This window comes from Cydia pomonella, chromosome 9 (genome assembly GCF_033807575.1).
Source record: "Cydia pomonella isolate Wapato2018A chromosome 9, ilCydPomo1, whole genome shotgun sequence".
NCBI classification, from domain to species: Eukaryota; Metazoa; Arthropoda; class Insecta; order Lepidoptera; family Tortricidae; genus Cydia; species Cydia pomonella.
Genome location: NC_084711.1, coordinates 19,648,675 through 19,660,460, shown reverse-complemented (window position 1 = coordinate 19,660,460; position 11,786 = coordinate 19,648,675). Strand labels below are relative to the sequence as shown.

Here is an 11,786-nt window from a genome sequence, read left to right as displayed (position 1 = left end):
CCACATTTCATTTTGGATTTTTTCGCTGGTGCACTGTCCGCCACGGCTGCGGACCTTAGCTTAGCGCGCTTCAGTTTTCTTAGGATGTATTTGGACACGGCGCCCGGCTTCCACCCTTGTGCTACCTGGAATAAAGAACAAATCGAATCAGAAACTGCTTATTGTTGAAAATTAACAAGAAAAAAAAGAAAACAAAAAATCTTACTGTCGAAACTTGATCCACATCCGTTGAAAGACCACCAGACTACAAACTTAATTGAAAAACAAAGAGATCTTCAAAAAAAAAGTAAAATTCGCCCTCCTTAAACGTCATGAAATATCTAAGTTACGTTAGTTTAAGAGGGCGTAACGCCAACATGGAATATGTAAGAGCGATAGGGATGCACATAACGATTTTGGTGGTAAACCCTCAGATGGACCATCAGCCGTAGAAGTACATGGCGGCTTATCAATGAATTCATTCATAATTTCTCCATACGATTTCGCAGCTCACTGTACTTTCCGGTGACAGTATAAATATTTATGTCAATATGTGACGTTAAGTTTACTCCTACATTACGAAATAAAATTCAATCAGAGTATTAAGACTATATGCTTCTTAACTTACAGTTACAAAACGTTACAAATTTCACTTATCACACTACCAAAAAAATTAAACAATACTAAAATTTAGACAACGCACACTTCAAGTGATATTAAAATATATTATGATCATGTGGCATCATCACGACTACCCGTCGTCCTTCGCGGGGCTTCTTACAATCCATGTTTGAATGGAAGCACGGCTCATGGAAGGTGCTCAGACTTCGACCCTGTTGTTCTAAGTCATGTATACGCTCCTTTGGGCTTCGGTTTTTAAATTTGATCGCTCTAAAGTAGGAACGCGAGCCGTCGAGGTTTTCGATGACCCCCTTATGCGATGGCTTAGGGTGCCGACAAACTGATCTCTCAGAGTCCGAAAGGGCGCGAGTGGCCCTCTGTCGCTGCCTCGATCTGCCCGTCGCTGGAGACTTAGGCACTCGTGTCGTCTGCGGTATCTTCACTTTCACGCCTTTTCCAATTAAATCTTTCAGCATTTTGTTTAGCAACTTTTTATCCGGACCGTGCCCGACAATCCCCATCTTAGATAAGTCCACCGGCGAAGCATCCCCAAAGCAGCTAAATGTTGGTAAGGACTCGTCCTTATCAGCTACCTTGTCTTTGTTGTCTGTGGCAGTTTTCGGAGTTCTTGTCGGTGAATACTTCGTCTTGGTACGAGTACCTTTTTGTTTTCCTACAGGTTTCTTGTAATACTTCCACTTGTTGTTGACATCGATATAGCCATCTACACCTACTACGAGCCAATTGCCTTTTGCGTCTTGAAATTTGCCAGTGTCGGTGTCGACTTGTTCTCCGCTGGGACCAATAAATGTAAAGGGAGCCCATCGCCCATCGGGGCCGATGAAACCATCGACATTGATTTGGAGCCAATTATGATCTGGGCTCCAGAAGCCTCCTAGGTCACTACATTGTTCTTTTCCATCGGGTCCTTTAAAGAATCTTGGAACAGAATTTCCGAATCTATCGAAAAGTTTCACTCTATAGTCTAAGTACGTGTACTGGCTCTCGTTGTCTACTGTTTTAACCTTTGTGCCTTGGTATTTGGGGTCGAAGTAAGCGTTCGGAGGGGTGAACTCTAATATCCATTCGTCAGAGTCTGTGTCGGACGCTAAAGAGTCTCCGTCACCAGAGCATGAACATGATCGGTCTTCATTGACTCGGTTAGGGTCCGGCAGAGGTGGGTAGCAAGAGCATTCTGGATCTTCAGCATCAGGAAGAATCCCTAACGCCTGCTGGTAAGTCTTCAAGCATATTTCCTTGCACATGTCTGTGAAGGCACTCTGAATGAACTCTCGTTGCTCCCTCTCTAGTCTTCTTGCGGCACGTTCCTTTTTCTTCCTTCTTTCACGATTTTCTTCTTCTGTTCTCCCTACAGTGTAAGTCAGAACCGGTTTGTCCTCGTAAGGCTGTTGGTTGAGAGTTCTCGGTTTGTTATAAGTTTTCATAGTTTCCATCGTAACAGTAAATTCACCATCCTTTTTGTGGACAACCAGGAGCGGTCGTTTGAGAGGACGCTTCTTGAGGCCCATAGCTTTTCTACGCTTACTGATAACTTCACCTGGGTGGAGGGCATTTCTGAGTTTTCTTCCTACCACCTTGTTAATTGCACCAGGTTTCCACGAAGGTCGAAACTACAGAAAAAAAAATTAAAAAATCAAAAAAGAAATAGCTATATTATTTTGAGCCAAAAGATATCAGGTGCATATATACGCCGTGGGTTCAAGTATCCCGACAGATTTTAACCACGTATCATTCCTGAGCAGCGAACGAAAAAAATATCAATCGCTGTTCCTGAGGTCATTAGGAGGAAAAATTGTTATATGGTTTTTGATCTCATTTGGCAAAAAAAAACATTACTTATAACGAATAAGATATAATACAGATACATTTTGCGAGTGCCCTTTAGAACTTTAATGTCTGACAGTAGGTATGTCTAAAACCAAGTCACATAGTGGCAGCGTCGCAGCCAAATACGCGTTTTTCACTGAGTTATCACAGAAACATATTTTCACAAGAATTGTCATTATCTCTAAAGCAAGACAGATTTACACCTTTAAAATCTGTCGGGTTATGCGGGCCCACGGTGTATACTTTGAGAAGTACAAAAAAAAACTCTTAGGTACTTTTAGGGCGCGACTAATTCACAGTATGCCCGTATGTACCATTCAACAATGTTGATATACCCGAGCCATTTTGCCACGACTTAAGAAAGAACTAGGTGCAGCTTTATTACAGATATACATCATTTAATATTAATATATATAATAGAAAATATGTAGAATAAACATACCATTAACCCGGGGACGTTATCAGCTGTCCAGAGCCAGCCCATAGATTTAGGGACGTTGGACATAGTCCCAGTGCATGGCAAAACACATCGATCGTGCCCAATCTTAGGAGCTACAACGAAAAAAAAAATTATATACCCATTCCATTAATTCAAGTAGATATACAATATGTCAAAAGAAAAAAAAAGAAAAAATTACGTACGTATACCTTTGTAGCCGTAGTTAAATTTAAATCGATCATTTTTCTTTTTTTTCTTTTCGTTTTCCTCCAATTTTTCAGGCTCTGGACTTTTAACTTTTTTCTTGGTCTCCTTCTTGGTATCACTTCCGGAAGTACTTCCAGTTTTGATTCTGCTGATTTTGTGGTATACCGGGCACGGGTCAGGCATAAGGTACTGTGGTTTACCGTCTAAGTCTTCTCCGCGTTTTTCATATCCTTTGCAGATTCTGCAATAGGTAGTTTTCCTTTCGAAACCAAACGTACATTCGCAAGCACAGTAACATGGATCCTCGATTTTTTCGCCAGTTTCTCCGCCAATGATCTCCATCTTTCGCTCAATTGTGTCAGTCACGCAACATGAATGCTTAACACTTGTTATATCTAAAAGAATTCTGTCATCAGGTTTCTCTAAGAGTGGCTTTTCCTTCTTGTAAATGCAGCTTACGGTGTCACATTTGACTGTAGTAGTTAATTCATGATCTAAGGAAGTCGATGATTTGCTTGTAGTCTTGCCCGGAGTTTCAGTTGCTTGAGGACTTGCTGAGGAAGCTGACGGAGTTTTACTGCTACTTTTGCCAACGTCAACAGTAGCATACCCAACTGTGTAAGTTTTATTTCCAAATGGCCCACTTCTATCACCAAAGATGTAGTCGAACAGATTGATTTGTTTAATTGCTGTGCAAGATTTTGAACTTAAGTTTTTTATTATATAGTTATCTAGTTTTATTGGTTTTACGATATTTGTATCACTTCTGGTTAAATGTAATAATAAATTTCTGTTGATTTTACTCGCCTTTTCTATCTTATTCTTAGGGTGTGCGTGAGTAAATATCTGATCCCTATCTTCAGCTATTTTAGCAATATTTGCTTCTCTTTTAGCGTTACGTTTTTTTATGCTACTTCTCTTTTTCTTTTTTCCATCACTGTATATGGTTTTTATAGTACCAGTGCCTTCACTTAACCTTGTATTAGTTGCTTGATCAATGTACAATTGTTCAAAGTCCATTTTAATAAAGGTATTGGGAGTTTTGTTTGACAATACTGTATATTGATTTAAATTTACATGATCTGTTATGCGTAGCTTAATATTCAAGCGTATTGACGCCATCCGTTTCGATGTCGCTTCATTGAAGACGTTGTAGACGGCCTTAACGATTGCCGGGGCGGGATTTGCTTCGTGATAAAGGCTCATCATATACTCAATAAAAGTATTACTCCACGGAATCAGAGTGGACCCTATCCTTTCTTCCGGATCATATTCACTACATAAACATATTTCAATTGGATATTGCATCATGTGTGACATCAGTGTATCTATATTACCCACAAATAATATTGTCTGACCTTTATGTGATTTTTTGTTTCGATCAGCACTGTCTGTTGAGTTTTTGGCATCTTTTGCCTTGGTTTTATCCTTCGACGCCTTCTTTCGCTTTCTCTTGCGCAGGTTTGGTTCAGGATTCTTCAATACCAACGAAAAAATATCTGCAAACTGGCTTCTAATAACAAACTTTTTAGTTGGCACAAAGCTCCTTAGGTCTTCGACAATTATATCGAACAAAAATGCTAATCCCGACAGGGACATCGTGACGCATATCCTTTATATTTATTGCTGTATTTACTTTTCTTTTATAAATGTAACAATTACACTATTTAGCGAAGTGTGCGCCTTTATATTACCATCAGTATACTTACATTACCTAAATTATCTAGTTAAAATTTTTAATTATTTAAGATATTAGTTACTTGAAATTTAAAATTTTGCTAAATGATGTCATATTTCAAAATAGAACAAATCTATTTGTCATTTTATTTATTTTTATATATACATGACTTATCGTTATCTAGTTGGTTACTTTTATAACAAAACTCTGTGCACATAAAATATGCCTGCCTGCCTGGGTTGTACCCTCAATGCTGCCTGCTGCCTTAGATTGACTAATAAGGATAATTAAGGGTTTCCTTATTAGAAGTACTGCTACTTCTCAATCTGAAGTGAGGTATTCCGCGATAATTTTTATCCTGGTACGTATATGCAAATTGTTTCAGAATCCAGATGAAATATGAAAAGAATGGACTTTCGGGGGAGACGTAGTCGCTACGACAAATTTTAATAATTTGTTATAAGTATACATACCTAGGTGATAATTAAGTTTCTACGCACTTCTTACAAAGTTCTAAGTATACAACAGAAAAAAAAAACAATAACAAATTACACTTTTATTTATTTTGTTAAAAGGCGCCGTCGCAATTCATTTAAAATACTCCAAATTAGACTAACAGATTGAAGTATTGGTGTTATTCTCAAATGAGCAAACAGGCCGTATTTGGCTCATGTTCTCAGGGCATTCATAAAAGCTGTCGTTCGGTGACCGCTGCCTCATAGGCGTGTTGCATGCCCTGTTCGTCTTCAATTTCCTCCCTGGTTTCTTAAACAATGCTATATCAGAGTATTCTTCGAGAGGCTTCAAAATCTCCTGGTACCGAGCCATCTTTCTAGCCTCGGCGGCTCGGCCACTATTCGATAGCGGCGGCAGCTTAACCGAATGCCTTCTAAATCGGCGGCTAGCGGCCGTATCGAAGTTTGCCGACATACTTGTCATCACTTGATAATTAGTACGCTTCTGTGGTTCCTTTGTGGAAACTGTTCGTTTTACATTTGATTTATTCGGCTTCGCTTTAGCATCCCCAGACCCACTCTTACCAGCCTTGGTATCTGTCGCTGTGGCTTTCGTTTGTTTCTTAGCTGCATCCGGTTTCGTAGGAGACTTTTTACCTGTAGTTTTACCCGTCACATTGGACTTAGATTTATCTTGTTTCGCTTTGAATCTTGAATACCACGCCCACTTACCGTCCTTATCGATGTAGCCATCGACGCCTAGCTTCAAATAATTTCCATCCTTATCAGTGAAACCTCCTTCCTCAGATGAGTACATCATACCATCGGGTCCAATAAAGGTTAAAGGAATCCATCGACCGTCTGGTCCAATGTAGCCATCTTTGTTTATTTCCTGCCACACATGGTTATGGTCCCAGAAGCCTCCCAAATCACTACATTCATTTTTTCCATCGGGTCCTTTGAAATATCGTGGCACTGGATTGCCTTGCTTGTCTACGAGTTTTACTTTATAATCCAGATATGTGTATTGAGACTCATTTTCTGCTGTAGTGGGTGGGTGTTTAGCTTTAGCATCATATTTCGACGCTGGAGGAGAAAATTCTATAATCCAGTCATCGCCATCTGTGTCGCTACTGGATATAGATCCTTCCTCTGAACACGAACAGGAGTCTATCGGAGGACTAATGGCACCCGCTGGTTTTGTGTTGCATGGACACTCAGGATCATTTGGATTTGGGAGGGGTAGTAAGCCGATCGCTTGGTTGTACGCTTTAACACATATTTCTTGGCATTTATCTCTAAAAGTTGATTGCAAAAGTCTACATTTTCTTCTAGTTTCCCTTCTCTCGCGTCTTTCGCGTTGTTTTTGAATTTTTCGTGTCTCTTCTTCTGTCTTTCCTATAGTGTAAATCAAGGGAGGCTTTTCTTCATATGGATATTGGAAAAGCAATCGTTCTTTCGAATACTTCTTGAACACTTCCATTTGGACTGTATATTCCCCATCTTTTTTTGTGACTATTAATAGAGGTTTACTTTCAATTTTCTTCTTCTTCGATAATAAAGCTCGTTTCTTCTTAGCAATTATGTCAATGCCATCTCTTAAGGCTCTGTATCTTCTCACTAGAGGTTTTACAGCTGCACCAGGCTTCCAATTTGGACGAGGCTAAAATAATGACAAGCAACCCGATTCATGACCCCTAAATAAATATTAATGATATAAACCTTAACACTACAGTAATAATATTAACATTAACGTTAGTGTTAAAGTGTTAATAAAATCTTTTAAAAACATGAATTACCTTTAACCCAGGAATGTCTTCAGCTGTCCAATTCCAACCCATATTAGCGGGAACCGGAGGATAAGGATACTTCGATGGCCTTGTTTCGACATCCTTCCCAACTAAAACACATGTTAAAATATTTTTTTAGATCAAAATTTTTAACTTTTCCATGTCACTTGTATCTTTACATTCTAAAATATCCGAAATGCAACTTTAGTACAAATACGTTGATACAAGTAGGTACCGTATATTTTTGAGAATTTTGTTTGTATATCGTTTTACATTAACATTATTTGTTTACCATCTTGAGCATTATTTTAATACGCACCTTTTTTCACAACACCAACATTGCTTTTCTGGGCCTTCTTTTTAACAGACTTTTCTGCTTTCTTTTTTTCCTTTTCTCCCCCTTCGTCTTCAAAAAACGAATCTTTCTTAGCCATAGCATTGGTCAATTTTTGCGATCTAGTAGTCTTTATACTAATCTTGTCTAGCGTTTCAATTTGATCTTCGTCAGGCCATGGATTCTCCGTTATTATATATTTCTTGTCGTAGAGTTTGTGATAGACCGGACATGGTAGAGGTTTTATAAAGGCCGGCTGGTTTTCCATATCAGTTCCTAGGCATTCGTAACCGCCGCAAACAGCGCAGTAAGTTGTGTTTTTCGTGAAATTAAAATCACATACACAGTCGCAATAGCACTCGTTATCGTTCTTTTCATTTATCTTTTTTTTCTTGTTAATGCCATCCACTATGAAGTCTTTTACTGTTTCGGCTACATCACAAGTTGTGGAGCAGCATGGATTGTGTATAGCGTCGAGTTCTATTTCAATGTTGCTGTCTGCTGGGCTGGGAGGGTATTCCCCCTTCACGGGACACGGATGCTCAGGGCACGGCTTATCTTCTCTATTAGCAGAAGGGCACACACCTTTTGTGCACAAAGTTATTTCTGTCTCAGCTTTCATACTGGGGCAGTCTTTTGCACAGAATTTAAATTTATCATCGTCAGATTTCGTTTGGTCGTCTCCGGTTACCGGTGTGGTTTTGCCGGAATTAGACTTACTTGTCTGATCAAGTTCTACTGTGAAATAATACACGTTGTATACCCGTTGTGCTTGTCCAGAGAATGGACAACCTTTTCCTGCACAAGTTTCTTCAGGATCATCATCACCCTCTTCGCAATCTTTGCTACATATACTTTGACAAGTTTTTCTTTCAGCCAGGGCATCTTGCATTTTTTGTATACATGCGCATTGCGTAGAGAGACCCTCTTTTGTAGCGCCCTCAGTGAACACTCCTTCACGCCTAAGAAATTCTTGAATTTTTTCAGCCAAAGTACAAAGCTTACTACCACACGGACCAATAATCTCATTAATATCAACCTCAACTTTGTCTTCTTCGATCAAATTTTCTATATACTTCCTTATATGTCTTGCTATTTTGCAGTCTGGTTTTCCACAAGGACCTCGTATGTTCGCTATGTCGAAGGTACCTCCAGGCCCTTCGGCACCTGTACCGCCTGGGCCTCCTGTCTTGCCGGGCTCAGCGCAAACAGCACATGGTCCGCTCTGGACTTCTATTTTGTACTTCTGAGCTAATGCACTTTCTGGCCACTGCGATTGCTTGCAATAACAAAGTCTGTCGAGGTCTGTGGCTCTGATTTTCGGAGTTATAGTCGGACGGGGCGTAAGCATCCTCATGTTGTCATTACAGGACGCTATTATCTTTCGTACATAATCAATAATGAAATCTATTGTTGGCACAGTATTTGGTGCTGTATATTTAGATTCTGGAGGTTTGTCGGCGTTGTGCATGCAGCAGTAATCGCCTTCGCTGAATTCTACGAGATTTGCTCCTGGTGCATTAGTGTAGTCAGCAAACAAAAGTTGTGGTTTCGGTCTATCCTTTACGAAACTGTTTTCTACCTTATTGCAATTCTCTTCAAATACTTCATCAGTCGTCTTCATTGTGCATATGTATGACGTTGTTTTGGAATTGATACCAGTATATAGAACCTTTTTTACTGTAGGATCTTCGGATAAAGTGCGGAATGCTGTAGTGACTTTGTCTCCTAAATAAGACAATTTTATTTGGAGGCCAATTTTCGCCATCAACTGCGCGGTGTTTTCTTCAAAAACATTAAATTCATCATTCAGAGTAACAGATTTTGGGGTTTGGCAGTTAAGGATTTGTTGTAGGTAGGTTAAAAATATTGGATCCCAAGGAATAACGCTCGCCCCAATGTACACAAGATTGTCCTCTTTACTCCATAGTGTAACTTGCAGGGGACACTTCAGCATTAATTTTATTAAAAACTCTGCGCTGCTTGTGAATAGCACGGATTGTCCCGATTGTATCACTGGCTCTGGTGGAGGAGGTGGTGGTAATGCTCCTTTTTTAGGTTTCTTAGGTTTAGGAGGTTTCTTTTTCTTTCCGGGCGGTTCTGGCGGCAAGGGAAGAGGCTCCGGTATCACTATGTGCATTTGCTTTGGATCTTTCAGTTCAAGAGAAAATATGTCAGCGAAATCACTGCGAATTACAAGCAATCTACTATCGACCAAGCTCCTGACGTGCTCTACCACTACTTCGAATATAAACATTGCATCGGCGACGGCCATTATACTATTTTTTTCGTAGCAAGCTAGTTACTAAATTTACATATTTCGTTAGATTAATTTACAATAAATTTAGTTTTCAAAATATAACCAAAACGAAACAAGGCATGACAATTAATCAATCAAGACACCAAAATATTTTTTTTTTCAAAATCTAGTATGCATTATTTTAAACCAGTGTAAATAATAGTAGTCTAGGTACCTAGAGTTCGCCTAAAGCGCTTCACACACTGTACGGACGACAAGGACGCAGCTATACGTAGCTAGTATAAGGGCCAATTACCTAGTTGGTTACTAAGTTCTGTTACTCGATTTGCAACCTCTTTATTTCCGTTAAAACAATAGGGTTGTTTCCATCTACAAATCTTAGGGCAGAATTGTATCCCAATAAATTCTTTTGGATTATAAGAACATGTTAAACTACTTTTAGGGGACCTGTAATGACCATATTTTTGTAAATATTGAATTTAAAATATCTTTTGGCACACGTCACGTGACCAAACACGTGATAAACAACAAATGACAAATGTCAGCTGACAGTTCGTTTCTTATAGTAGTTATGTGTCAAACCGTAAACTGTGACGTCACACAATTTTCAAAGAGCGTTATGGGCGCGAAAGCATCTGTCAAAATATATTTTGTTAATTTAACATATTTAAAGCCGTTTTTAGTATAAAAGTTGAATTTTAGGGCAACTTTTAGTTAATATAGAACGTAATACAAGCGGTTCAAAAAATTGGAAACAACCCTATTGCTTCCGAAAAAATAAAAAATGACATAATGTGGTGGATTTGTGAGCTATAATTATATACCACACATACTTAACGCTTATCTCGTCATATCTATAATGAATTGGGGCCTAAAAGAGAATGGTATCGCAGTAATTGCGTTGCACAAATGTGGGCACCCGCCAAACATGATTTTGAAGTTGCTTGAAAACCTAAAAATCAACAAACAATTTGTTTATCGCACAATTAATAGATACAATAGTACTCAGAGCTTCGATAACCGCAAGAGGTCTGGAAGACCACACACCATTTGGACCCCAGCTCTAATAAAGGCAGTGAAGGCGAGAATTGCAAGAAACCCCGTCCGGAAGCAAAAGTTGTTGGCAATACAGATGTCTGTGAAGAGAAGCTCCCAAGATATCAATGAAGACCTTGGACTACACGCTTACCGCAGACAAAAACGTAATTTGCTTAATGGAAGATTAAAGTCTATGAGGCTAGAGAGAAGTCGCGTGCTATTGAAGCGGTACGCACAAAATGGCCGCCGAAAAATACTATTTACAGATGAAAAAAAATTACCATTGAAGAATGTTGTAACCGCCAGAATGACAGAGTGTGTTACATGCAAAAAACAGTCAAGAGGCGATTGCGGCTGTTCCGAGAGTGCAACGAGGCCATCATCCCTCTTATGTGATGATTTGGCTGGGTGTGTCATACTCAGGGCTAACATAGGTTCATTTCTGTGAAAAAGGTGTGAAAACTGGGGCCAAAGTTTACCAGGAAACCGTTCTCGAACCAATAGTGAAGCCCTTAAGCCATACCCTATTTCAAAACCAGCCATGGGTTTTTCAACAGGACTCAGCTCCTGCACATAAGGCAAAAACAACTCAAGCCTGGTTTCGAAGGAACAAAATTGCCTTTATTGCCCACGAAGACTGGCCGTCCTCCAGCCCGGACCTTAATCCCCTGGATTATGCCATGTGGCAGGTTATTGAGGAGAAAGCCTGTGCTAAACCGCACACAAATCTTGACTCCTTCAAGCGGGCCATAGTTAAGACAGTGACGGAATTAGACATGACAATCGTGCGTGCCGCTATTGATGACTGGCCTCGTCGTTTGAGGGCCTGTGTCAAGGCCAGAGGAGGCCATTTTGAATGATATTGTCTTATTTAATTACTGATTTTGTGTATTTCATTTTAATATATAGTTAATTCAACTTTCGTTCGTATATTTTATGCAGATAAAGATTATTGCAGTAACAGAATTTAGTAACCAACTAGGTACAACCTCACTAAATCAGGATTGATGTCAAGCCCGAAGTCGGGCCCGAGTAAGAGTATTTTTCCGTTTCACCAAATTTACAATATTGTACATGAAAAAAGTACTTTACAGTACATATGGTGCTACTTTCCCGCATGGGTGCGGGAATGAGCAC

At 39.5% G+C, this 11,786-nt stretch overlaps 2 protein-coding genes across 3 annotated transcripts; both read right to left on the bottom strand.

Annotated features, from left to right (window-relative positions):
• Nucleotides 1–576: 576 nt before the first annotated feature.
• On the bottom strand, nt 577–4,914 carry LOC133521635 (uncharacterized). 2 transcript variants are annotated; one of them, XM_061856714.1, is made up of 3 exons: nt 3,091–4,914; nt 2,891–3,000; nt 577–2,231 (listed from the first exon to the last, which is right to left on the bottom strand). In XM_061856714.1, exons 1-3 carry the CDS (start codon nt 4,691–4,693, stop codon nt 696–698), a joined length of 3,249 nt encoding a protein of 1,082 aa, XP_061712698.1. In that variant the 5' UTR covers nt 4,694–4,914; the 3' UTR covers nt 577–695. The 2 variants fall into 2 exon arrangements, with proteins under 2 accessions (XP_061712698.1, XP_061712699.1); XM_061856715.1 differs by having other exon boundaries at nt 3,097–4,914.
• Nucleotides 4,915–5,313: 399 nt separating this feature from the next.
• Nucleotides 5,314–9,869, bottom strand: LOC133521634 (uncharacterized). Its single transcript, XM_061856713.1, has 3 exons — nt 7,337–9,869; nt 7,027–7,127; nt 5,314–6,890 (listed from the first exon to the last, which is right to left on the bottom strand). The coding sequence occupies exons 1-3, from the start codon at nt 9,624–9,626 to the stop codon at nt 5,385–5,387; spliced, it is 3,897 nt and encodes a 1,298-aa protein (XP_061712697.1). The 5' UTR covers nt 9,627–9,869; the 3' UTR covers nt 5,314–5,384.
• Between the last annotated feature and the right edge of the window lie 1,917 nt (nt 9,870–11,786).